Below are 27457 nucleotides of genomic sequence, written 5' to 3'. Positions count from 1 at the left end.
TACCTATTTAGAAAAAAATCTCAGTTGATCAAAATCTGGGTTTTCCAAGCACCAAGTGTGTTTAGGACATATGACACTCTTAGCTCACTTCCTCTTCTTTTGTCTGATCATAGAAAATGATAATATTTGAGTATACAATAATCCATCTAATTGAAATCTAAACAAGAATCTGTAAGTTTTATAAAAACTACAGGAATTTTAGTTTAATAAAAATTACAGAAACTTTAGACAGTCTTCTATATGTGCACTAGTGAGGAGCTTCCATAAAACCAAAAACTGTTTCACTCACCATAGTTAATATGACATGAAACATTCTCAGCCTCCAATCACTCAACAATTTTATGGAAAAAAGAGGCAAGACAGGGCTCAGAAATGTTTTGGCTGGGGTAGAGTTAACTTTCTTCACAGTGACTAGTATGGGGCTGTGTTTTGGATTTGTGCTGAACATAGGATTGATAACATAGAAATATTTTTGTTATTGATGAGCAGGGCTTACACAGAGCCAAGGCCTTTACTGCTTTTCTTACTGCCTCACTGGCGAGGGGGCTGCGGGTACATAGGAGGTTGAGAGAAGACAGCCAGAACAGGTGAACCCAGTCAACCAAAAGGATATTCCAGACCTTATGAAATCTTGCTCAGTATATAAAGCTGGAGGAAAGGAGGAAGAAGGGGACGTTTGGACTGATGGTGTTTGTCTTCCCAAGTAACTGTTACTCATGATAGGATCCTGCTCTCCTGGTGATGGCTGAACCCACCCATGAGAAGCAGTGAATTAATTCTTTGTTTTTCTTTGCTTATGTGTGTGGCATTTGCTTTCCCTATTAAACTGTCTTTATCTCAACCCACGAGTTCTCTGGCTTGTACCCTTATGATTCTTCCCCTGATCCTGCTGGTGAAGCAGCGAGCGAGCGGCTGCACGGGGCTTTGTTGCTGGCTGAGATTAAATCATGCCAGTCCCCCAGTCACATCTGCTCACAGTAATTGTTTTGGTAAGTTAAGGTATTCTTCCATGCCAGACCCTCCCCAGAAATTGTCTTACCAGTAAAGGGTAATGGAGGGGAAGGCAAAAGTATCTTGCAAGTGTTAATACAAAGCACCAGGCTATAAACTCTTTTATGGAAATGTGTCATAAATTATTTTGGGAAATCTCTGCTATTTACCTCCCCTCAAAACCTGTATACTGATAAGGGATGATCAAAATATAGAATGGTGATAAAAGATTGTAGCCTTAGATACTTACTAGAGTTAATTTTAGATATAATACTGTTAAATTGTCTTGCTTGCTTGTGTTAACTCACAGACAGTATATAGTTAACTTTATAATGAGAACTCTAGCAGGAGCAGAAAACCTTGGAATTTCGATAAGGAGCTTTGAGGCTTAAGAAGAGGGATCTTGAAGACTGATAAAGAGGGGTTCCTAGAGATGATACCAGTTTTGAGGTAATTGGACAATGCCAGCTCAGCAGTTCTTAGCAAAGGTGAAAAGTTTAGGGCAGAGGAAGACTGCTTACTTCATTCAGAAGACCCCCAAATGAAGATCCCCAAGGGGCGTTCTGAGGTGGAGTTGGAGGTGTGCTATATGTTAGTGATTTCCCCTCCCAATTTTCAGGAATTTGCTGACACAGTTAATGCATATGTAACAAGCTAACGTATATGTAACATGACTAATGCATATGTAAGGTATCTCTTAAAAGGGGCTGAACAAAGGGAGTATGCATGCATGTTTGGCGAGATTACTCCCCATGCATCAAGCCGCTGCAATAAACATACCTGCTTCAATACTCTTTGTGAGTTTTGGGGGTTGTTTTTGCAAGTCAATACATATGCACATTTTGCTAGTGAAGTCTGAATTGGAATGGGAAGGTGAATTCTCATGAGGTTTGCTAAGAGCACCTCTTTTCCATAAAGATGAATGCAACAGAGCAGCAGGAAGAGACCTTCCTAAACCAGGCAGTAATTAGGTAATGAAGAGGACATGCAGAAACAGGATGAAATTGTAGGAGGAAGAGGCTGAGCAAATGCAAGCAATATTCACAAAATGCACAGGTCACTTAACCCAGTGAGAAGGGTAACTTAGTGCAACAGGCAGTAGAATTTTTTTTTTCCTACAAGAAACCAGGCATGTGTCCATTTCCCCACCTGCTCTGGGTTTTCCCAATTCCTGTAATTTGTATTTATGTTTCTCATGGGTAGTTTGCTCTGAACATTAGCTGCTGACAAGACCAGAGGTCTTGTTTGATGAGACACACATGCTGTATGACTGGGTTGGTTTCAGTACCTAGTGGTGCAGCAATGTTTTCAGTTCTCCCATGGAAGAGACAACAACATCACATTCAGAAACTATTAGGCAGTTCTTGATTATATTGTACTAGTTTTGTGACTGCTGTGCCAATCCATTTATTTTCCATTGCATTTCCTGGGAGATGACTGAAATGCACACGATGCACCTCTTCAACACCCAAGAAGTGATCCTCCTCCTGTACTTGGCACTGGTGAGGCCACATCTTGAGTACTGTGTCCAGTTCTGGGCCATTCACTTCAAGAACATTGCTATGCTGGAGGGAGTCTAGAGAAGGGCAATGAAGCTGGTAAAGGGTCTGGAGCACAAGTCCTATGAGGAGCAGCTGAGGTAGATGGGGTTGTTTAGTCTGGAGAAGAGGAGGTTCAGGGGTGACCTTATCTCTCTCTACAACTACCTGAAAGGAGGCTGTAGCCAAGTGAGTATCAGCCTCTTCTCCCAGGCAACTAGCAGTAGAAAAAAAGGACACAGTTTTAAGCTGCAGGGAAGGTTTAGGTTGTACATCAAGAGAAATTTCTTCACAGAAAGAATTCCTGGTCATTGGAATGGGCTGCCCAGGGAGGTGGTGGAGTCACCGCCCCGGAAGTGTTTAAGGAAAGACTAGACATGGCACTTAGTGCCATGTTCTAGTTGACAAGTTGGTGTTCTGTCACAAGTTGGACTCGATCACCTCAGAGGTCTTCTCCAAACTAATTTATTCTGTGAGTCTGTGGCTGGAGTTGGGTCCCGCAGAAAACGAAGTTGGGCGTTTACCCAGCTGTTGGTACGAGTTTCCCGCGCCCACTCCCAGGGGAACCCTCTCCATCGGTGCTCCCCGCCTCCTCCCTCTCTCCTCCCCTTCCCTCCCCTCCCCATCCCTGTCCCGCCCCGCCGGGCCGGAGGGCGGGCCCGCGCAGCCGGAAGACTCGCGCAGATCGGGCGCGCCGAGGGCCCAGCGCCGCTTCCGCCGCGGCACAATGGCGGGCGCCGGGTGGCGGGCGGGCCAGCGGTAGCGGGCGGTGAGTGCCCTTCTCTCAGCGGTCGGCGGGCGGGGCGAGGCCTTTCCTGACGGCAGGCGGTGTCCCCCTGCGTTCTGTCCTCCTTGCCCGCCCCTGCGCCTCTCTCCCTCCCTCCCTGGCCGGCCCGTCTCTGCTGCGGCCCCTCCGCCCGCGGGCTCTGTCCGGCTGAGGCGGCAGGGCCGGGTTGTGTGTCGCCACAGCCCCTGCACCGGGGTCGGGGCGGGCAGGAGGGGGCTGGGGGCCTTCGTCAGCCGATGTGAAGACGGGGAGAAGGGAATCGGGAGCTGCGGCGTGAGAGCAAGGGAACCCTGGCCCACGTAGCGTGTTTCGTGCGCCGGTATCGTAACACATCCGCCTGCGTCCCGCTGGCAGCTTGACCGGCGCTGCCTGGTGCTTCTAGCCCCGCAGGAGCCTTGTCGGGCCCATCTGTGATGCCGCTGACCCTCTAGGGCAGCCCCCCTTCCCCCTGCTGTCGCCAGGCTCACACCTTCAGTCGTGGTTGGGAGCCGGAGGCGAGCGCAAACTTTGACTTTTTGCTTCGTTACAGTACAGGGAAGTGTCGTCATCCATCCTGGCGGCAGTGTGTGGGCGTTGTTTCTGGGGATGACTCTAAAACAAGCTGGTTTTAGGTTGCTCTGAAATTCGGATTTGACAGCAGTTTCTTTCCTAAAATAGGAAGCAAGTACACTTCTTGCATTTGAAACTTTTCTTTCAGCACTTAGCCGTAGTAGCCGTAGTAGCTGCATTTTCACGGTTGAACATAACTGCCTAAGAATTGTGATCTTTAGGACAGGAATCCTACTTGTTTTGTTTATTGTGTAGGAGCAAAAAAACTGCTTAAGAGAGGGATAGAACTGAAAGCCTCAGGCCTATAGAAAGCAGACACTGAGATGCCTAAGAGTTCCTTTGTGGCCTGCAGAACTTAAAAAAAAAGTAAGAAAATCAGGTATCCTACTTCAATATTAAAGGCAACAGAAGGACATCTCCTGCTGCTTAAGTGCTTCTTGAAAATGCTCTGCAGCTTTATCTGCATCCTTAAGCACCTGCACGTATTTTGAGAGAGAAAAACTTTTTTATTTGGTTGTAAATCATATAATATTCGGTGTTGATGAGACCACTGCTGCTTATGTGGTTTATGCACTCTCTTCCAGTAGTTCCCCCTTTCACAGTCCATGTGGATTTATGCCAACATAGGAGTTACAGCTCCCTGGAAATGTTTCACAGTAAGAACAGGGATGTCGCTGGGGAAGGGGGTGGAGGTACACAAGCTAATCAGTAGCTCAGATGTTTTAGGCAATGCTAAAATAATATGAACACAAGTACTTAAATACTGAGTGCTGTGAGACCTCACATTGATGGTCTGGGTAAAATGTGCGGAGTCCACAGGGAGTGCATTGTTTCTAAATAATTGTATCATATTTGCTGGACAGCTAGATTGCAACTCAACTTCTTCATCTCTGTCTCTTCTGATCATCACAATTTTCATTCTTAACAGGGTGAACAGTTTCAAGGTGAACAGTTATGTAGAATGGCTTTGGGGCCATCCTAGTTGTCATCTCCTACATTATCAACATGCCACAAAATTCCTTCAGTCATTCTTTCAAAGCTTTCCTGTACTGAGCTGAAACTCTGTACACTCGTAAAATTAACTATGTCTTTTAAAGGCATCTAGACCTTAATGCTGGAAAAGCCATAGGCTGCCTCTGCATTTTATGAACAACCTATAGGTCTTAGACATTTTAAGAGAAGAAACCTAGCTGAGTTTTGGACTGCCTTTTGTTTGTTTCTGCCAAGACTTGCTTGCCTTATTTCAGAGCCAGGGCTTAGATTGTTGAGATTTCTGTAACAAATAAGAGCCAGTGTTTATTGCTTGATTGTTTTTAAAATACAGCTTTTAACTTTTTGATTTCTAGGTGAAAATCACTAAATTGAACAGCAATAACCATGGGAGATGCTGCAAAACCTTGCTTTGCCAAACAAAATAAGGAACAGGACATTTTGCATCAAGAAGAATTAAAAGGGAGTCCCTTACAGAAAGACTACCGAGCCATGGATGAATATGGAAATGGCCATAGCAATAAAATAGATACCACCCTGCAAAAGAGAAAGGGAACACCAGGTCATTATGGAAGCAGTCCGAGGCGAGGGCCACGTAGTGTTTTGAGTAGCCCAAACTCACTTAAAAACACAACTTCCAGTCAAGGGTCAAAGTTAAATGACACCCAAAGAGACCAAATGAAGAAATGGGTATCTGATGACCACCGATGTACTTTCGACACCTGGAGAGAGTACCGATCTGTTTCCTGGGTTCCTGTGCATGGCAGGACAAGAAAGGGCTCTTTTCATGAGGTGGAAGGTGCCGGAAAAAGAAATGTAAGACCACAACTTCAGGAAGACTTAATGAGTGAAGATGTGCCAGATGTGCAGAAAGGAACTTCTGGTAATCAATATGTTTATTTGTTTTTACATAGCTATCCAGTGAAGTAGCTTCCTACATGTGTTACTGAAAAGTAAAATTTCAAGAATTCACTGTTAAAGCAAAAAATTGTTTTGTCATATATTGCAAACTATTGACTGCACTCTACTGCAGCATTTTATACAAATTGTTACAGCAGATAGTACAGAACTTGCTTTATAAATTGTGTTGTCCTTGTAAACTGGTTTGTAAGTGGTAGGAGTGAGTAGATTGCAGCATCTGTGGTGTTCCTGTTTGCAGTTTTCCCTGTACAATTTAATTGAGTCGTCAGGGCTGGTAAGGGATGTTCCAATTAAGTTGATACAGTCGATACAGATTTTGGAGCTACTTATGAGGTCTGTAACAGTGTGTCTTAATTAAGATTGAGAACAGTGCCTTGTCAGTATTGTGAGGGCTTAATACAGCAATAACACAAATCTAATTCTCCATACATATTGAACTTTCCTGTGCACAGTTGGTACCAATAACGAGAGTACAAGCCCAAAGCATTGAAATGTAAGGAAGGACAGGCTAAGGGAGTACAAGGTGATCAGTACTCTAATATCTTCGTTGAATGTGAGTAAAGCAGAAAGAGGAAGCTCTAAAGAAGAGGCTAAGATTAGATAAAATAAGAAAGATTAAGGCACAGATGAGGTGCTGCTAACATAGAACACCTATTGACAAGAAATCTGTATTGTTTTAGTTAAGACTGGGAGCCAAAGACAGCACTGATCTGACCCCCCTGCTCAGAGGAAAAGCTGTTGCTGGTTGATACCAGGAAGTCCAGGAATTAAATGTCCTTTCTGTTGATATTAACTGTCACTAAAAAGATAAACTGTGAGCAGGTGCCCAGTATCTCATTGTTAGAAGTAAACTGCACACAGTTCAACTTTGTATGAGGAGAGAGCAAAATTAGAATGCTTTCACAAGTTTATTCTCAAATTTACTGGATCTAATGAACTTTTTTCTGTGAAACTTCAGGAACTCACTGAAATACATTTTTGGAAGCACTGACAATCATACTTGAGAACTTACTCGGGGAAGTGAGCTACTAATGTAAGGAAAGGGCAAGTGTCTCTTAGAAGTAGGATTGAAAAAACTAGTATGCAGCTGTAATCTTGAGAGTCTGTTTTGGAATGAATAAAGTAATCTATTGTAAGTATTTGAAAAGTAACAGAGATAAGTAGTAGTAAGTGTGGATTTGTTAAGAAAAAGGGATGTCAAGTCCCAAGTTGTTTCTATAAAGTAATGATCGGTCCCCTGTGGACATGGGAAAAGCAGTTGGTAGATATATGCTGGTACTATATTGTACTACTTTAGATATTCCTATGTGACAGTTCTGTAAGTAAACTAGAGGAAAATTCTCTGGATTAAATTAATGTAAGAGACTAGCAGAGCTAATTAGATAACTATACTCAGAAAATACTAAAGATTTTGTCAAAATTATAAGTAGTGAGTGAACATCTAGTGAGTGAGGATTCTGTCCTACTCAATGTTTATTATACTACTCTATTGATGAATGAAGACTGCATGCTTATTGATTGTGTGCTGTTAAAATTGAATATGCTGTGGAGCTGGTAGGAATGGAATGCAGAAAAGCAGGAAGGTTAATTGAAATAACTTTGCAGAATTGGAGAAATGACCTACATATAGGATGAAATACAAAGGACATATAAATGCCATTGTTAAAGTAGGTATATCAACTGTACAAATAAAGGAGGAAAAGTTATTATAAAGCAATACTTTTTCCAGAGAAGAATCTGAAATCATAGTGAATCGGAAGATGATAACAACTAAAGTGTCACAGTGTTGTGAGGCATGAAAAATACAGCCTCAAGTACCCCTTTTTCTAAAAACTTTTTGTCAACTCAGTTGCAGTACTGTGTCCAGTTTTAGCACCCCAGTTGTATGAACAAAATGGAAACAGTTAAAAGAAGGGCAAGAAGATTGTCAAAACATACAGAAAACAGAAACTACTCAAAACTGTGAACAATGCCCAATCTTTCTGCAAAATGATAGGGTAGGGAGGCATGATTCTGCTGTGTAGGAAGGTAGTAAAAATCTGATGTAGTAATCTGTCTTGTTTCTTTCCAATAGATGAGACACAAAGCAGTGGGCCCAAAATTGAGCAAGAAAGATTCAGATGAGGAATAAAGGGAAAGTTTCCAATGGTAAAGCTAGAAAAAAGGTACCTGGAGGCCTTTAAGAACTGAGCATTGTTCAGGATTGACAAGGTTCCTTTCATCGTACTGTGAAACAGAGGCTTAGCATAGCTCACCTCTTGAGGTCCCTTCAGAAGCTCTACTTCTATGTCAACTAGCAAAGAATTATTAAAAATGTTTCTTTTACCATTTTCTTTTACTTGAAATATTTTGTGCAGTTGTCCTTTTCCATTACCTTCATGTCTTTTTACTGTAGCTCGTAAGTAAGGAGTTTACAACATCTCTGAGGCACTGATTTTTTTTGCTGGAGCTTTATCTTTAACTTGCCTTTAGTACTTTATTTAATCATTAGCCTATAATTAGGTTGTCACTGTTGTAACTACCAAATATTAGAAGTATTTATTTACTTTTAAATTTTTTTAAAGTTAATTAGCAGTTACAGAAATAATTGATAAGTAGGTAGTTGTCACAGTCTTTCCTGTAAAGACATTAATGTAATACACCTTTTTTTTCCGTTTCTGTCTACACTGATCAGTTAAAAACATAGTCAAACAGCTGTGGCAGGTCTTAGAAATTTGAGCAGGAGAGTCAATGCAAAAATGGAAGGGTTGTGTAAAGTTCAGAAGCTCAGACTTCTGTTCTGCTCCTTGGAGGTTCCTTTGGAGTACTGCCCCTGCAACCTATTGAGCCTTAGTTCTGTTTATTCCTGCTTAAACTTGTACTGCTGCTGAAAGAAGTTATATTACCATTCTTGTCCTGTTCCTGTTTACACTGCTAGCACATGCATGCTGCTTAGTGAACTGAATCAAATAACTGAAAATACACAACCATGTTGTTTCTCTTTTGCCAGTTATTACAAACAAAAATTTTGGTCACAGAAAAGAAACTTTTTAAATGTATTTTGTAGAGCAGTTGGGTTTTATCTGGGAGTTTTATTGTTTTTTTTTTAATTATTACAATTTAAAACTTCATGTTATAATAAAGGTTTGAGAGTCTAAGGAAGTTACATAAACTTTCTTAGGAGAATGGAACTGTAGAAATTCCATGTATCTGGATATCCTGTATAGCTGTACAAGTGAAAGGTAAGATCTGAAGCCAGTGTGAAAATCTGACCTATGTGTCATCCTGAGATGATTTTTACAGGTATGCTTTGGACCAATAGCAATTTCTGCTTCAAAATGATGACAAAAGCTGCTTAAAAGTAGATGTGATATTTACATTCATTTGTTCAAGAACTTTTGCTGTAAACATAACAAGCTTTCTAAGCATGTTTTGCAGCTTTATTAAGCAATGTGTGCAAATACTTAGCAAGTCTATTCTTGACTCATTTCAGTGGCCAACAGGGCTTCTTATTGTTTTCAGTTGTCTATTTAATAATGTGAAGGCAATATTAATGCATATACTGGTTTAATTGAAAGGCAAGTGACATTATCACTAGTAATAACCATATGTTAATAAGTTGTTATATGTCATGTAAGCCATGGCAGTGCTATATCATAGTGCTGTTAGCCTTTACAAATTATTCAATCTGTGATACTTGTAGTGGCCAATGGGTCTAACTTATTCTTCTACCAAAACCTGACCAGGCATCCTGAAATCTTTGGATATATTCTGCCCTATCATTATAATGACATACAGGTACATTTCAGCTAGGCAGCGAAATCTATTGCACTGATTTTTTGCCAGCTTTAACAGAGGTATCTAAATAAGGTCATTGTTTTCAATGGGACAAATCAGTAGGGTTTTTTGTAGTTCGTAACAAAGGTACTGTAGATTTTGAAACTAATATACACTCTTATTAGTATCAGACGTGCACAGAAGAGATTATAAAACCATACAGGATAGATGAATTGTACCTTCTTTGATTTGCACATAAATAGAATGGTAATTAAGGAAAAATAAATTAAAAAATGCTGTGTGGTACTCTGCAGTTATTTGATATATTTGCTCTCATAACTCTTTATAAGAAATGAAGAAGCTTAGAAAACCAAGAAGATCAAGAAGAACTAGAAAAGATGAGTGTGATCAAGATGAATTGGATGATCCAGTCATAGACGAATCTGGGCTCTCAGCAAAAGAACTTCTCGGGCTGCACCAAGCTGAAGAACGATTGAAGCGAGACTGCATTTATAGGCTGAAGAAGGTGCCACTGTCTTTACTTGTATAGACCTTTCCTATATTTTTTATTCTGTAAATACAATATAGAGAGTATGCTTTGAGCAATTTCTCTGATTGGAGATAGAAAGTTTAGTTACAGAATTTTAGTAAAATAAAAATTGTTTCTGTTAATGAATTGTCAAGCGAAGGCAGGTTATCCTTTTGGGGTTTTTACTACAATAAGTCTTTGACAACAATTTACTAGATGCTCCTTTAGTTCATGAAATAACACTAGATGTTAATTAAAATGCCGGAGCAGTTGTTTGTTTAGTTAATATGTTCTTTCTTTCATGGGCATTGGGTATTTTCTACTGTAAAAGACAGGGTGATTGACACAGTAGCATCATTATTCTGGCATTATATTTGATATGCAAACTTTTTGACTGTAAATATGGAGTTAGGGAAGTTAGAGTGGTTCTGGATTTCAGAGTTAGTCATTCAGCTTAGAAAGGGTATTGAATGAAGGTAATATCTTTGTATATTTTGGGGTTTTTTTATTATCTTTATTTTAGCAACCTCGAAGCTACCCATCAGCAAAATATACCTGCAAATTGTGTGATGTTTTGATTGAATCAGTGGCTTTTGCTCATAAGCATATTAAAGAGAAAAGACACAAGAAAAGCCTGAAGGTGAGTTAAGGACAAGAAAAAGTATAAAATGCATATTTATGATACCTTCCTTACCCTGCTAATGACAATGAAACTGCACTGCTTTTAAAATCATTCCTCGTTTATTTTTTGCTATGTTTTAATCTTTTTAAAAACTATTACTTGGTGATACTGGTAAAAAGATTAAACTTTAGGACCTGGAGTTTGGAATGAGCAGTAGCAATAGCAAATGTAGTCGGTATGGCAGAATTAGAAATTATAACCTATATGTCAGAGTGAATATTTCAATTTGAAATACTATAAAAATTAAGAACTCATTGATTAAGAACTTGTTTATATTCGAAGGAATTTGGGTTTGTTTGAACATAAGCATCAAAATAATTTCCAGCACAATGTCAATTTTACTATTTTTTCTAATGAAATATCTTCTGTTCCTTTTACTTTCTCCACTTGAAGTGGACAATAATATGTCCTATGCAGGTTTTCTGTTTCTTCCTCTTTTAACTCCTACCTTTTCACACCTCATAGGTGATGAAAGAATTAGTGATTTTTTTTTAACATACCAAATGCGTGTATATATAACTCTACACATTACTGAAGGCTCCTGGAGTATCAGATTCTTTATTGCTTCTGATTACCTACATTATCTGGAAAACCTCTGGTGGTGTTACTTGGGATGAGGTGTTGGTGTTCATTCTAGTACATTAAGCAACTCAAGGAAACCATTAAAACATCAGTCTTATTATCTCGAAAGGAAAAGCAAGAAGAACAGGTGCTGACCGCTCTGCCTCCTCCAACGCCTTCCCAGATACAAGCTATTGGTGTTGCTATTGAAAATGTAGTGCAGGAGTTTGGCTTAAATAATGAAGATCTAGAAGAAAGGCTCAACATTAAAACAATGATGGAAAACTTACTGCGTCAAAAATTGCCAGGTATTATTTGCAATTTGTTCTAAGTGTTAGATATGCCAACTTAAAGACAAAACGATGACAACAAAAACTGAACAAACAAAAAAGAAATCAGCTAAAAGAACACAAAACCCAGACAGCTTGTAAAAAAAATGAATTAAAAATCTTGGCTAGCTAAACTCTAAAACAGTGTATTTAGTTACTAATCTGTTGAATGACATGATGTGGCAATACAACCGTGTTTCAGAATTAAATTACAGTGGTAATTGCTGATGACCCAAACAGACCTGCAGTAAAAAGTGAAGATGAAAAGGACATGGGGAGCATTTGACCTTCATGATAAGCCTTTACTAGCAGCAGCATGGAAGGCAGGATTTACTAACAATTCTGGGGTTTTGGAAGACCACCTTCTTTTCCTGGGGTTATCAAAACCAGTTGTAGGTTTAAGATCTATTGACAATGCTGTGAAATAGCTACAGACTTAGAATTAGGCATAGAGTAAATGCAGTATAATTCTTTTTGTTGCAGAGTGTTCATTAAGATTGTATGGCTCCTCCTATAGCAGATTTGGTTTCAAAACTTCAGACATAAACATAGATACCCAGTTTCCTGCCCATGTAAGTAAGGCTATTTTATTAAGTATGTCTAAGTAGTTTTGAATGTTTGTATCTTATTTAGATTATAGTTTAAATATATCTTACAGTGTGGTAGTAACATTTTTTCTGAAAACCCAGTGAGTAAATAAAGCAGGTCTGGTCTTGGGATAACATTCCTTTCTTCATATAGCAGTAGTGATCAGGCAATATAATACAACTTCGTGTTTTGTTGAAACTTCCTTCTGAAAAACTGAAAACATTTAAAACATCTGTGCTCTAGCAGTCCTATGAGACAGATCATTATTTATTTTCTCTTACATATGGATTAAATGGCACTTCTGTGGTCTGGTTTCTGTACTGATCTTGTTACTGTACTGATGTATTCACATATATACACGTTTTGACTACTAGGTTGTATTTGAGCCATGAAACCATATTACGTGTTTTATAGGTAGAGTAATTTAAAGTCTTGATTTGTAATGCTACTTGTTTCTATGCATCTTTGTGCTTGAGCACTGAAAAGGAATTAAGGACTTGACTCCATACTTAAACTTACTCCTGCTGTAGTTGATTTGACAGTGCCATTGTTAGAATGCAGCATTTCCTTTAGGAAACAAAGAATGATCCAAGTTCTTAAAGTGCATATGATTTTAAAAAGCTGTGATTCCAGTCTGTGACCTGATGTAGATCTGCTATGTCAGAATACAGTCATATTTAAGCATTGAAATAGTAGTTCTCATAGTGGTTTTTTCCCAAAACCAGGTCTTTGATAGAGGTAAAAATAACTTTACTTACAGTTGCTCAGAATTTTTTTTCCTTCAAAATAAGAAAAGTTCCTGTTCCTTTTGATAAACTTAATAGTAGCCAAATACACCTAGAGATAATGTTTTAAATTTGAATTGTAGAAAATCACCTTTTTGACAGCTATGAGAACAGCTTTATTCCTTTTATTGGCAGATGACTCAACCAGATGTTCTCTTACTTGTGCAAGAAAGTCTCCAGAGCAGTGGTAAGAAAAAAATGCTGCCTTCTCAATTCCACTAAATTATTACTGCTTAGTATTGTTGAATTTCGTCTCTGTTGAACAGATACGCCACATGCTATCCCTTTGTTAGAAAGATGTGAGACTGAAAAATACTGCAGGACAGAATACATTGGCAGAACTGCTTTTGATTTGCTATTCAGTGTTATAAGGGTTGAACTTCCGCTAGTTGTGCTGATGTGAGAAATTCCTAGTAGGAAGCTTTATTCTACATTGTAAGTGAAGATGGCCTTACACATAAGGTAGACTCTGCTGCCTTTCTTTCCCCAGACTGCTCTATTAGCCATGCATAGTACAGAAAGTAGCCTAAGCTCTTTAACATGTAACAGAATTGGTAACATACTTTCACATTGTGGTCTCTTTTCCTGTAATCATGCACATGCCTGTTAGTGCAGTGAGGTCCATGTGCAAATGACTGCATACAGACATGGTGGTTTTTTTGGGTAATGAATGCAACTCTATGCATTAATACAGGGAAGTGAAGTTTAAAATCTTTTAAAAAGAGTGCACTTACTCAAAGCAACTCAAGCGTATGCAGGCAAAAATAAATGAAAATATGCGGAAAAAAGCTCTGTACTTTTTAAGTGCAGATTGCAAAAAGCTTCACTGCTTTCTTGCCTTGCTTTATGCCCAGAGTTGGGTAGTCAGACCATATGGTTCCAAACATGTATATTAAACGTGCATGTATTTACCGATCTAGATTTTTCTCAGTGCCACCCCCACCGTTATTGTATGTGCATTTTATTGTCTGATCAAATGACCATTATGTTCTTGGAGAATTTTTCAGCCACATTAGAGAGATCTTGTAAGAATTTAAGATCTCTAATGTGTTTCAAATGCAAGTAATATTTGCATTAACATGTTATGCAAAGCCTTTTCTATGAGTGAGAAGATATAGGGATAGAACATTAGGTATTTGAGGTACTCCAGTGGCAAAATCAAGATACTTTTCAAAGAAATTAGGTGTCCAGTTGGCTAGGTAACATCAAGAAAACTTTGTCATATCAGAATTTTTGAGTTGAGTTTCTAGAATTATTTCATAGTTTTCTCTCTTCCTGGCCCAGTGAAACAGTGAGGCATCAAAAAATGAGTCCAGTTGGAAGCAATAAACACTACTCAGAGAAAAGACTGCAGTAGGATTTGTACTTTTTTAGTGTTTAGATTAAAATGAAACTGAATTGTATTTGGAAAACTGTATAAAGACTAGGAGGAAAAAAGATTTTAAAAGCATAGCAAAAAGACATTACATCATGTAGGCAAGCCAGTTCTGTACTTATATAGAGTATTGTCAGATAACCAGGGAAAACAAACTTTGATTCTTTCTATATAGTACTGACTTAACACTCTGGATTTTTATTTTTCGCACTAGCATTGTTTCACAGGTGTCATTTGTCTGTATGTATGCCTAAATTACTGAAACCAGGTCTTAACCTAAATATACTTCCTTAATTACAGCTACTGTGTCTGAGTATATATGAATTTTGAAAAGTTCCATTTTTCTTCAATATTTTCTTAACAGTGCTTATTGTATAGACCATACTCTTCCCATCACATGTGAAACAGTCATTCTTGTGAATCATCAGATATACTTTTTTGGTTTTCTCAAAATTAGTCATTGTATTAGGAGCTGAAATTCTAGCTGTACTTCTCTAGTTCCATCCAGTTCAACATATTTTTTGTCAACACCATGCTTAACATGGCTTCTTTTTCTTTCTCCTATCTAGAATCTTTTACGGAAGTTGATGCAGATTTCCATGCTAGAGTACCAGTGGTGGTGTGCAGAGAAAAGCAAAGGTCTCAGTTGTCACTTTGTGTGTTCTAATAGTATATAGCAATGTAAATTATGTGTACCAACATCTGATAAATGACGTTTCTGTACTAAATTATTACAGTTCCATGGATCTTGAAACACAAACTAACACTCATGGGCAAGTCATTCCTAGCCTAGAATAAGAGGGTAAGGGTTGTTCTGTTGTCAGCTGTGTATTTCCCAATCCTTTCAACCATTATGGCTTCCAGCATGTGCCCTTACCCTTCCATTTGGGATAATTGCTTAAGCAGAAACTTTCCTTTCTTATAGGTAGCGTACATACCATATTAAGTTATGGATTTCTGTAAGGACAAGATCAGTTCGCTTAGCTTTGCTAGTATTTTGAGAACAAGTGAAAGTTATTTTATTTTGCCCATTTAATGGATATCAATTTAAGATTCATGAAACATTCTATAAACAGCTACTGATAAAAATATTACCTGTTATTTGCTGCTACCTTTATTTTTTAGTGTTTGAAAATATTTCATGTGCTGTGTAAACAGCACAGAAACCATTTTCTGGTGGTTGTTGTATGGGGAGATATTTTTGTTTCATGAAGGAAATTAATATTGTAACTTTTTCAGTTCAGTAAATTAATATCATTAGAAAAAAGTACTTAAATTTGAATTGTATTTTAAGACACTTGTACAGGAAATTATAATGCATATATCTTCAACCTAACCATAAATCAAATTAGTATTGCATGCTGCTTTTCATGCAGAGACACAGTCTTTGAGAGGTTGTCAAATCTTTCCTTACAGCCTTCTGCTACACTGTTCTGTGAGATATTATCTGGCCTATTGGTGTTGTTACAAAACCTCCAAGATCTTTTGTTTCTTTTTGGGTTTTAGTGGCCTTATTTGTAAAGTGAGTGCAGGGAATGAGAATGCTTGTCTGACAACAAACCATTTGGCTACACTTGGAAAGCTGGAACCTGCTGTCATACCTTTAGTGACTGCCTTCAGATACTGGGCAAAGGTAAGAATAATTTGTGTTCCCCCATCTGTGAATAAATATTGAATGAACTTCTATGTTATGCTGGTAAGACTGTTGTTATAGTTGAGAAAACAATTGTTGAAACAGTTCTTGGAAAAAGAGTTGGAATAAGGGTATAGATTTTTATAAATTGTAAATTTTGTAAATTATGTAACTATGATTTGTCTGCAATAATGTTCTGCTAAATTTCAAAAGGGGAATTTTAAGCTTCATTCAGTAACATGCAGACTGTAGGAATCTTGCTTTTTTACTAAACTAATCAGAGAAATGTATATGAAATGGAATTGCAAGTTCCCCATAAACTTAATCCATCATGAAAAATATAAAGGAAAAAACTACTTTTCTCCATTGTAGATGAAAACCATCTTGTGAGTAAACAGTGTGTTCTAAAACTTTGTGTGCCCACCATTGAAACATTATTTAATTTAAAAAACTGAAAAACTTTTGTCTTGTACTATATCTACATAAAAGGGGTCATCATTTTCTGAAAATGGCAAACCAGACAGCATATAGCACAGTCTGCATTCTATGGCTCTTACACTGAAAATGTTACAATAGTAACATACCTGCAGTAAATGTACAGGCCTTGAGAACAAATTCCATCCATCAAAAGCTCAAAGATATCTGAATTTCTGTCAATATTTAATGTGGCTTCTGAACTATAATTAAAAGAATATTTTTCATGGTATCACTTCAAAATCTAATGACTGCACAATTCGTTTTTGCAGTTGTGTTGTGTTGATCGTCCTGAAGAAGGAGGCTTGTCACCTTACGTGTTCGCTTTAATGGTTATTTTCTTCCTACAACAGAGGAAAGAGCCTTTACTACCTGTCTATTTGGGATCATGGGTATGTGTATTTATACACATAGTGTGAATAGCGTGTGAATAGTGTGAATGAGAGGACCAGTCGCTTCTGGTAATCTGTGTAATCTGTCAGCTTCATGCTATTCTGAGCAAGCCGTAAGCAAGCCATTTCTGCAGGAATTAACAACGTGAATTCATCCAGACTACACCTAACCTTTGTATGCCTGGCTGTAAGATTGCATTTCACAATCTTAGCCATTGAATTAAGTGCTCTATTGCCCCTTTTGTGAATAAGGAGAGCTGGACATTGAATAATACATTTTGCAACAATTTATTTTTTCTTTTTTTTTTGGCCTTTTTTCCAGACTCTTGTGAACTCAATCCACATAGCTACATCCCAAAACAGTATCTTGGAATTTGACATCTAATTCTTCAAAACATAGACCATATTTGGGGAGCATGCTGGTGTGATACCTGCCCAAGGGATCAGATTAGAAGTTTAGAGCATGTATTTCTTGGATTTAGAAACTGAAATGCTTCTTAATATCTAGAGTTGTATTATGGATGCAAATCCAGAATCCAGTTCTCCAGGATACTATTTAGGTGTTGTATTCATGGCACCCATTTTTGTTCCTTTAATCTCATTTTATGTTAAGTGTGCGTGTTCCAGTGTCTGTAACCAATTACGTGAGCCTTGTAGTTAAGAATTTACTTCAGTACATTAGTGACTCATTCCAAAGCGTCTCCACTCTCTGGGTGAGAGAATTGGATGAGTAAAAATGTCCTGTTGTATATGGTGATGTAAGTAAAAGATACGTGTTTATGGTTGTCTAATGTGCAAAGACAAGGTTGCATGATACAGAATCACAGAATGGGTCAGGTTGGAAGGGACCACAGTGGGTCATCTGATCCAACCACCCTGCTCAGGTGGCATCATCCTAGAGCATATGGCACAGGATTGCATCCAGACAATTCTTGAATATCCCCAGAGAGAATACACAACCTCTCTGGGCAACCTGTTCCACTACACGGTCACTTACACAATAAAGAAGCTCTTCTCCATGTTCAGGTTCAGGTAGAACTTCCTGTTCTTCCGTTTCTGCCCGTGGCCTCTTGTCCTATTGATTGGCACCACTGAGAAGAGCCTGGCTGCATCCTCTTGCACCCTCCCTGCAGATACTTGTATACATTAATGAGATTCCCCTCTCAGCTGTCTCTTCTTGAGGCTGAACAGGCCCAACTCTCTCAGCCTTTCTTCATGAGGCGATCTAGTCCTTTAATCAACTTTGTAGCCCTCTGCTGGACCTGCTCCAAGAGGTCCGTGTCTCTCGTCCTAAGGAACCCAGAACTGGGTCTGGCACTCCGATCGTGGCCTCACTAGGGATGAGTAGAGGGGCAGAATCACCCCCTCGACCTGCTGGCAGTGCTCTTCCTATTGCATCCCACAATACCATTGGCCTTCTTGGCCACACAGACACACTGGGCTCGTGGACAGCTTGTTGTCCAGCAGGTCCTTCCCCGAAGAGCTGCTTTCCAGCAGGTCAGTCCCCAGCCCGTGCTGGTGCCTGAGATTATTATTCCTCCCCAGGTCAGGACCCTGCAATTGCCTTTGTTGAATTTCAGACAGTTCCTCCGTGCCCATCTCTCCAACCTGTTGAGGTCCTTCTGAAGGGCTGCACAGCCCTCACTCCTCCCAGCTTTGTGTCATCAGTGACCTTGCTGAGGAGGCATCTGTCCTTCCATCTAAGTCACTGATGAAAAAGTTAAATAACAGTGGACTCAGTGTTGAACCCTGGGGACACCACCAGGGTGACACCTCTTGGGATCTGCCATTCAGCCAGTTCTCAATCCACCTCACATTTGTCCACATTTCCAGAGTGCATAGTCTTCCAAAAGCATCGAGCTCTATAGAGCTTTTTGTAGAGAAGTATGTGGAGAAGAGAGAAAAAGATTGGGCCATATTCGAGACCTGTAACAGGTCTGTTTCTTTGCTCTGTTCTCATTTGGCTTACTGTCATAGGGAGTGGTGGTAAGATTTAAAGTTCGTATGATGTTTAGCTCTATGTTTCTTTTTCTCTTTCTTTAGATTGGAGGATTCTCATTAAACAAATTAACTAATTTTCATCTGAAAGAAGTCAAGAATGATGCTGTGGTTTGGGAGCATAACCCTACTGATGATTCTGATTTGCCACAAGAAACTTCTCCTAGAAGGGGCAAGGTTGGAACTTTTAAATTTATTTTTGTAGTAGTCTAGCAATTGGTTTTGTTCACAAAAAAGAACCATCTTCTATTTTAGTTTTGTATTTATGTTTCAAAACCACGAGCTGAACTAAGCAATTGCATGACTGCTTGCCTTGCTATCCTTACCTATTGGTAAGGATATACCTATACGATATCCTTACCTATTGGCTAAGAAGCTGGCAGGCAAATAGATGTTATTTCAAACTCTTTGATAAGACCCTGGGGTTTAATCTGTCATGGGAGAATAGTTTATACAGTTGGAGCAGTTCTATCTCAGAAGTAGGTTAAGCATATGGAAAATATTTCCTCTTTGCTTTGAACTGTTTCTTATTTCTACTATAACAACTTTGTAAGAAACAGTATCACTATATGATTGCATGTTATGAGAGTTAACAGTACAGCCTAGGCTTTGCTAAAAAATAAGCTTTATAATCCATTCTGTCCAGTTAGATGAGATATACTACTTTCTTGGAAATTTAAAAATTATGGCATAAAAACTTAAAGAAGCAATTGTTATCATTGATGCTATTCTTTACCATTGCTGCAGTCTTTAATTTTGGAGTTTCATAATTTGATTTTATACTATGGCTTCCAATTTTTTAATTGCAGTTATATTGCAATTGCAGGAGTATAGTAGCAGTGATAAATTCTGTCATACTATATTGCAGATGAAATACAAGGCAGTGTAACAATTGAACACCTGTGCACTAAATATTATTTAAGATTTTCTTCTGTAATTGACAGGTTCCCATAGTATTTCATTTAGGTCAGCAGTGTTCAACACCTGTTGGTCAGCTCTGGCTTGAACTGCTTCGTTTCTATGCCTTGGAGTTCAATATGGCTGATTTGGTGATTAGCATACGACTCAAAGAAACAGTGTCTCGTGAATCAAAGGATTGGCCTAAAAAGCGCATTGCTGTGGAAGGTATCTCAACAAACTTCAAAGAACTGTTGTTTTAATTTTGTAGAGTACTGGCTTGGCTATTGACATTGCGTGTTATAACTTGGAAATTTTCAATATTGACCTGTGCTTTCCAATATAGTAGAATATGTTTTGAAAAGAACCAATTTAAGTAGTATTTCTCTTGCGTATTATTTTCGACATTATCCAAAGTAATTAAGTGAACTTAAAAATTGTCTTCAGCACAATTCCTAGATCATATGTCCTTACACAATGTTTAAGAGTAACTTAACAGTGGTATATTCAAATTCTGTAAGGCTTTAAGTGTATTCTTTTTTTAAAAAGTGAACTCCTTCACTGCTGGCTCACTTCTTCTTTTTACTAGACCCATATTCAGTCAAAAGGAATGTGGCGAGAACTCTGAACAGCCAGCTAATGTATGAGTATATTCTTCACTGCCTGAGAGCAACTTACAAGTATTTTGCCTTGCCTCATGAAAGAAGTGCAAAATTGAGCAAAAGATCCTCTTCAAATGCCAGTGAGGAGAAATCCCAAATGCCAAACCATGGGAAAGATGCTATAAACCATGAAGATTCTGACTTGCAAAATTTGGATGGTAGAACAAACACAGCAGTAGTGGAAGATTGTGTAGCAGAGACTACATGCACTCCCAAGGAACATAAAATTGGTCCTTCAAAACTGTGTGATGGCTCAGAAAGTTTCACAGAAGAAGAATTGGCTGATGATATAAGTCATTTGGGAATTACCCATGAAGACTCAAATTGTATAATCGAGGAAATTATTTCTCAAGATAATGAGGATTTTAAACCAAGTTGTGAAGAGACAGAGAGTGGAAATGAAGATGAAGAAGAGGAGGAAGAGGAAGAACATGAACAACCAAAAAGACAATGGAATAATATTTTGGCTGCTGAGCAGAGAATAGATGAAGACAGTGACAGTGGAGATCTCCTAGTTACAGTGAACGAGCATGATGTAGAGACATGTAGTACTTCAGACTTAAAAGGTTTTCAATATGCTGCACTTACAGAGAATGATGGGTTTGGCTTAGAGTGCAGTGGTATAATGGATGACAAGATTGACATTGATGAGGATAGCAGTGAAGGTACTGATGAACTGGATGAATCCCCCAAAAAATTCGTATGTTCAGCATGGAGTCAAATATCCCAGATTATTAACTCAGATGATGAAGAGGAAGAGGAGGAAGCACCAAGCCTTCAGAGAGAATGCAGTGTTACCATAAGAGCTGGAGATGAACTAGATAACACATACACTGGATCTGGAGAGGATGATGCACTGTCAGAGGTAGAAGGTGGTTTTTCCATCCTAAGTAAATATGAGAATAAACATTTCAAAGAAAATGTTGATGGACCTCTGCGGGTTAATTTGAGTCAAGATGATCTTAATGAGAAGAAAAGCCATCTTGAAGAGAACACAGCAACAGAGCAGTGCTTAGAATCTGAATTTTTTTATGAATTCAGTAAACAAGCTTTTACAAAGGGCAAGGTAAGGAAGCTGTATCAGAACATAAACATATTGCTTATGTTCTATTAGAAGTTAATATGAAAGTGTTGCTCAAATTCATTAAAGGACTATAGTTTTTAAAACCAATCTTTGCTTTCTGTTCATGCAGTCTCCTACAGTAGTATGTAGCTTGTGCAAACGGGAAGGTCATTTAAAGAGTGATTGTCCAGAAGACTTCAAGAAAATTGAGCTTGACCCATTGCCAGCACTGACACCCAAATTTTCAGTTATTCTAGATCAAGTTTGTGTCCAATGTTACCGTAAGTTTTTTCCTTTGAATATTGTTGTGTCATAAAAAAGGAATCAGAAAAAATAATGAAATAACCACAGGCTAATGGCATTACAAAGGGTGACCGTTTATTTGCTACACAGCCTCCAACTCTTAGATACAATTCTAAGATTTGTAACAGCTTGTTAGGACTACTGAGTAGTTTGTATCTAGAGAAACAGAAAGCATTTAGACTTGTCTTCCACTGAGTGGCTGGCTGATTACTCATATAGGCAAATAAATTTAATTTCTAAGAATCTGATTTTGGATGGGGTTTTTGACTGATGCTTTTACATTTGTCTGCTTTGAATTTTGTTAGTTACTTAACTTGTGGTTTTTAGTAAACAAAGACTTTAGTGTTCTAGGAAAAAACAGTCAAAATACAGTTTTGTAATACTTCTCCACTTTTGTTCTTTTCAGAGTGACCCAACTTTCCTCCTTTCTCTCTCGCCATTTCTGACCAGACAAAATGCATTATTTGTCTAATTAATGTTTTTCTTTGAACAGGTATTTTTCTCCTACATCCTTGCTTTCTTTCCTTCATATGTGAATCTTCTCTTGCTTCTTCTCTTTCCCCTCCCCTGCCCTACTGTAAACCCCTCACTATTTTCATTTGAATCTTTGCTGTTTGCTCTTTCTACAGATGCCTAAATTGTTGTCTTTTGTTTTTAAGATGATTTTGCTCCAAATATAGTAGAGGATCAAGCTCGGGAACATATAAGACAAAACTTGGAAATCTTCATTAGACAGGATTTCCCAGGTAAAAAGGCCCGTTCTAACTTCATATTTATACTTTTGACTGTTCATACTTGAATGTTTTCCAAGAAAACATATCATTTCAGCATAATAAACACTTTAGTTTTGAACATTTAATATATAAATGCTGCGTTTATATCAGCATTGCCATGCTTCATTACATTAATTTCTGTTCTAAGTCTTTTAAGGCTTTCATTTAAATTTGGGGGGATTTATGTATTCATATCTAGAACACAGTAGGAAGGAACAATGGCAAGTTAAGGAAAAAAACAATCAAAGTAGTTTTGTAATAATTATTTTAACTTGATTTATACATCACATTTCTTACAGGAACCAAGCTGGATTTGTTTGGCTCCTCAAAAAATGGCTTTGGCTTCAAACAAAGTGACCTTGATATCTGCATGACCATAGATGGCCTGCAAACAGCTGAGGTAGTTTGAAAATATTTTGGTTTTGTTATTTAAAAAATGCAAAATTTTACTGTTATATTGTATATCTAGTGTAATAAATGTATTATTTTATAAAAGCTTTTCATATGAGAAGAAGGTGCCACAAAGGCAGATTATTTTTAAGGTTTTTGCTGTTGATCTAAGCATGAGTTTAAGAATAACTTTCAGTAGCCAGTTTTCTTCTGAATTCTGCACTTCTAGATTTATCTGTGCGGATAAATAACATGCTTTGTAGCATAAACAACTAGAAATGGTAAACAGTGGAAGGGCACATCACTCTCCCTTCATGCCTAATATCAGTTTTTTAAAAGCTTACTTTAATAGATTATCTACTGTTGATTTTACACATGCTATTTTGAAACAATTTCTGGTATTCAGACATATACACATTTTGTATAACATGAAACGTTCAATTATACAGCTTTAAGCTTCATGGCACATAATAAAAGGTTTGCTAAAATAGAGCGGATAAATCTTTCAACTTTTTTTCTTAATGTCTTAGGGACTTGATTGCATCAGAATCATTGAAGATTTAGCAAAAGTTCTCAAGAAACAGTCAGGTAACTTTCTGGAAAATTAAAATAAGTGGTTCTGTTTATGTGACTTCAGTTGATGTAATGAGAATGTTCTGGGGCACTGTAGATGAAAATCCTTAAGATATAATGAGATCGAAGGGAATAGTAGTAAGAATGAGATTAAATATTGTGAACATTTGGATTTATTTTTTTTTTTGCATATGTGGGTCTATCAGGTTATAATGTAATAGGTCCACATCTGAACTGGACAGATATTTATAACCTTCATGCATAAGAACAAACAATTTAAAATTTGAGGCTTCAAGTTAGTAGTTATGTTGTATTTGTATGTTCAGTGAGTAGTAAGTTGATAGTCAAAGATACTCTGATACAAGTTTGCAATGAGAATTCTGTTTTTTCTACAAGAAATCATGACTTTTTTAGTGCTCGTTTTGGTGGATCTCAAGTTAATTTTGTATAATTAGAGTGAACTGTGAATTCTCTCTTAAGCTTATTTCTCTATAAAGAAATTCTCTCTTATTTAGACTGATCTTGGTTTTTTGAGAGGGCTAAATGTATAAATTATATTTAGCAGATTGATCATGTTTGACACATATCTAAAATCACTATTAAAACATAACTGACCAACATAAGTTTAGTATCAACTAAGATTTTATTCTGTAGCCTTTTTACTACAGTTAGAAGTTATTTGATACTGTTAGGACCTTACTGTAGTCATTCAGTAATAAAACATTTTGTCCTAGGTTTAAGAAATGTCTTGCCTATAACAACTGCAAAAGTCCCCATTGTCAAATTTTTCCATGTCAGAAGTGGTCTTGAAGTAGACATCAGTTTATATAATACTCTGGTAAGGTTATCTCCTTTTCTTATTTTATGTCTTATAGCAAAAAACTGCAGATCTATTTTGTTATCTGGTATTGTCGTGACAATCAGTTTAAGGTTGGCAAGCCCTTCCCACATGACTTGAGAAGAATCTGATTCTGTAGTTAGAAGAAATTCTTCGATGTGTATTCAAGGCCAATCCCAAATTAGAGTAAGAGAATAAACATCCCACATGCTTAAGATGTTCTCTGTATCTAAAACAAACAGCAGATCGTCAAGGACTTGAAGTTTTGCAGCACTTTTGACCAGACTTGCATCAGCAAAACTTTGAAGAGACGCCAGGGCATTGGTAGTGTCCACCTCCCATTTGGAGAGCACATGATCTCCTTAACCCCCAGTTATCAAATGGATCTTGTTCACTGTGTTGCTGATCACAAAATCCTGACAGCCGAGGCTGTAACTCTCCTCTGTGGAAATGAAGGTTGACTTTATCTGTCCTTGTAATTTTTTTGCTGTAGTCATGTCCATCATCTCATTGCTTCCTGTGTTTTAGCAAGTGGGAGACATATAATGCAGAAACATCCATTGCTTGTGAGAATAAACATGTGATAAACATCTGCATCTGCAATATCTTTGACAATAAAGAGGTTTAAGTAAGCCTTTTCACTTGAAGAATATTCAACCAAAATCTTAGTTAGCAAGGTTTGTTTGGATGGAATGTGAGTAAGATGGAAGTTGCCACTTTTCTCACCAACCACCAGGAATTGTTTTTCTTGACACATACCAACTACATCCAGATTAGTATCAAACTGAATGTGGAGCAGAAGACGCAGCCTGGTGCTGTCCGGCAGTGCCACTGATCTGTCAACAACAACCGCAATGCTGCCATCCCTTGAGCTGCATCCTTGGAGCTATGAGTTAACAGAGACCTTTTCTGAAAATGTGATTTGCTGCAGTGTATCCACCTGGTACAATGCAGTGCCACATTCCTGTCCCAAACCCACAGGGAGCTGCACACTCCCTGTGTCATCACTGACCAGGAGCTCAGTGTCATTCCACATCTTCACTGGTGACCCTTCATGCCCTCAGTGCCCCCTGATCCCCTCACGATGCCCCCTCTCCCCTTCTTGAGATTGAAGTGATTGACTGTTTCCAATTAGCTATTGCAGTTTTATATTTTAGAAAAAACTTTTTTTTTTTACTTGACTATTAATGGAGTCAGCTGCACAGTTGCGACTTTGGAGTTGTCACTTTTCTAAGAAAATCTGTTAGTTCTTCACTAAGAGTAAGAAATAGTGGTTTAAGTGTCTTTCTGTAAATGAGAGAAAATAACGTAACCTCAGGCTTTTTACACTCCACTTCCCATCATGGCTCTTGCCTAGCCTTGAGACCTGAAGTAGTGTTTTTGAACCCAGCTTGCCTGAACTATAACATATTTTTGACCAGATATCTTAAAACCAGGTTTTGTTTATTTCAGTATCTCTAAATTTTGAAAGCCAGTTCCTTGAAACAAAGGAAAGTTAAATCTCAAAGCCAATTCTTAAGCTTTCTGAAGGTTTTGTATGAATTCAAGAGCAGTCTTAGGAATACACCTCAACCACTAAGTAAGTCTGAAAGTTTTCTTGAAGTTATGCATCCATATGGGTCCATTGGTAGCTCTCACATTTCTGGACTGAATCTTAGTTGAAGAAGTTACCTTCTACCAAATATTAAACTGCAGTAGTAGATCAATACTTCTTGTTTTGAAATACTGTTCTGTGAGTGCTGCTTGGTACCACATCCACAGAGATTAAGGAAGTTCATTGGCTTTTTAACAGAGCAGGTGATAACTTCATGGTGGAATGCTTTCTTTCTTAATCTATGTTCCTACTCTGCAGGGCTTCACATCTGCATTTCTTGAGGACACAAGAGTTTTTGTTTTTCATGTTTTCAGCTTATTTCCTTAATGTCTTCAGAACTCTGGTGTTTTCTATATGACTTTCTTATTTTTGTAGGCCTTGCATAACACAAGACTTCTGTCATCTTATGCAGCTATTGATCCTAGAGTAAAATATCTGTGTTACACAATGAAAGTCTTCACAAAAGTAAGTATATTTCAGACTTTTGAAAGCAGCAGTGCCTGCAGCAAGGAGTGATAACCATGAAAGATACAAATCATGTTTCTTTTTCTAGATGTGTGACATTGGAGATGCATCTCGAGGTAGCCTGTCATCTTATGCATACACTCTTATGGTGCTTTATTTTCTTCAACAGAGAAATCCACCTGTCATCCCTGTTCTTCAAGAGGTACAGTATATTGGAAAGAAACGCATATCTGTATATAGTATTGACCAGAAGAATGTCAGTGCTGAATATGAGGGGCTCTTCTAATGAGTTTTAATATTATACTTTCAGATCTACAAAGAACCAAAAAAGCCTGAAATTTTAGTTGATGGCTGGAACATATATTTCTTTGATAAAATAGAGGAATTGGTAAGTAAATCAGGCTAATTGGAAATGCTGTTACCTGTAGCTGAGCAAATGAAAAGAAATTTCTTTTAAAGACATTGTTCCCAAATATAGTGGTTGAGTATTGTAGTTTAACCCCAGCTAGCAACTAAGTACCACACAGCCAATCTCTCATTCCCCCACCCTCTCCCACTAGGAAGAAGACTCAAAAGAAAAAAAAACCTGTGGATTGAAATAAGAACAGTTTGTTAATTGAAACAATATAAAATACTCATAATACTTACAATACTACTACTGCTACTATTAATAATAATAGTAATTAAAAAAGAGAGGAATAAAACCAAAGAGAAACAAGAGATGCACAGTACAATTTTCAGCACCCACTGACTAGTGCCCATCCCCCAGCAACCGTGGGGCTTTCCTGGCCAGTTCCTCCCAGTTTATATACTGAGCATGATGTTCTGTGGTACGGAATGTCCCTTTGGCCAGTTCGGATCAGTTGTCCTGGCTGTGCTCCCTCCCAGCTTCTTGTGCACCTGCTGGCTGGCAGAGCATGGGAAACTGGAAAATTCTTGACTCAGAGTAAGCACTACTTGGCAACAACTAAAACATCAGTATGTTGTCAATATTATTCTCATGCTAAATCCAAAATGCAGCA

At 38.0% G+C, this 27457-nt stretch overlaps 1 protein-coding gene across 4 annotated transcripts in view; it reads left to right on the top strand.

Annotated features, from left to right (window-relative positions):
* Window positions 1-3197: 3197 nt before the first annotated feature.
* The window catches only part of TUT7 (terminal uridylyl transferase 7), a 38927-nt gene continuing 14667 nt past the window's right edge, over window positions 3198-27457 (top strand). Inside the window, exons 1-21 of one of the 4 annotated variants that reach the window (XM_027670759.1) lie at window positions 3198-3297; window positions 5211-5737; window positions 9882-10057; window positions 10584-10700; window positions 11434-11611; window positions 12116-12204; window positions 13141-13192; window positions 14950-15019; window positions 15887-16013; window positions 16760-16879; window positions 18923-19054; window positions 19822-20002; window positions 20364-21502; window positions 21630-21780; window positions 22462-22548; window positions 22875-22975; window positions 23496-23553; window positions 24273-24376; window positions 26346-26435; window positions 26524-26637; window positions 26746-26823. In XM_027670759.1, the coding sequence (XP_027526560.1) occupies window positions 5242-5737; window positions 9882-10057; window positions 10584-10700; window positions 11434-11611; window positions 12116-12204; window positions 13141-13192; window positions 14950-15019; window positions 15887-16013; window positions 16760-16879; window positions 18923-19054; window positions 19822-20002; window positions 20364-21502; window positions 21630-21780; window positions 22462-22548; window positions 22875-22975; window positions 23496-23553; window positions 24273-24376; window positions 26346-26435; window positions 26524-26637; window positions 26746-26823 (3660 nt within the window). In that variant the 5' untranslated portion in view covers window positions 3198-3297; window positions 5211-5241. Of the gene's footprint in view, window positions 3298-3862; window positions 3991-5210; window positions 5738-8935; window positions 8997-9881; window positions 10058-10583; window positions 10701-11433; window positions 11612-12115; window positions 12205-13140; window positions 13193-14949; window positions 15020-15886; window positions 16014-16759; window positions 16880-18922; window positions 19055-19821; window positions 20003-20363; window positions 21503-21629; window positions 21781-22461; window positions 22549-22874; window positions 22976-23495; window positions 23554-24272; window positions 24377-26345; window positions 26436-26523; window positions 26638-26745; window positions 26824-27457 lie in introns of those variants that run through there. The other 3 variants (XM_027670761.1, XM_027670760.1, XM_027670762.1) reach the window with 3 other exon arrangements.

The sequence above is a fragment of the Neopelma chrysocephalum genome, unplaced genomic scaffold (genome assembly GCF_003984885.1).
Source record: "Neopelma chrysocephalum unplaced genomic scaffold, ASM398488v2 Primary Assembly neopelma1_96936, whole genome shotgun sequence".
Lineage (NCBI taxonomy): Eukaryota > Metazoa > Chordata > Aves > Passeriformes > Pipridae > Neopelma > Neopelma chrysocephalum.
Note: the sequence above shows the minus strand (reverse complement) of the source record. Positions and strands in the feature narration are given on the sequence as shown.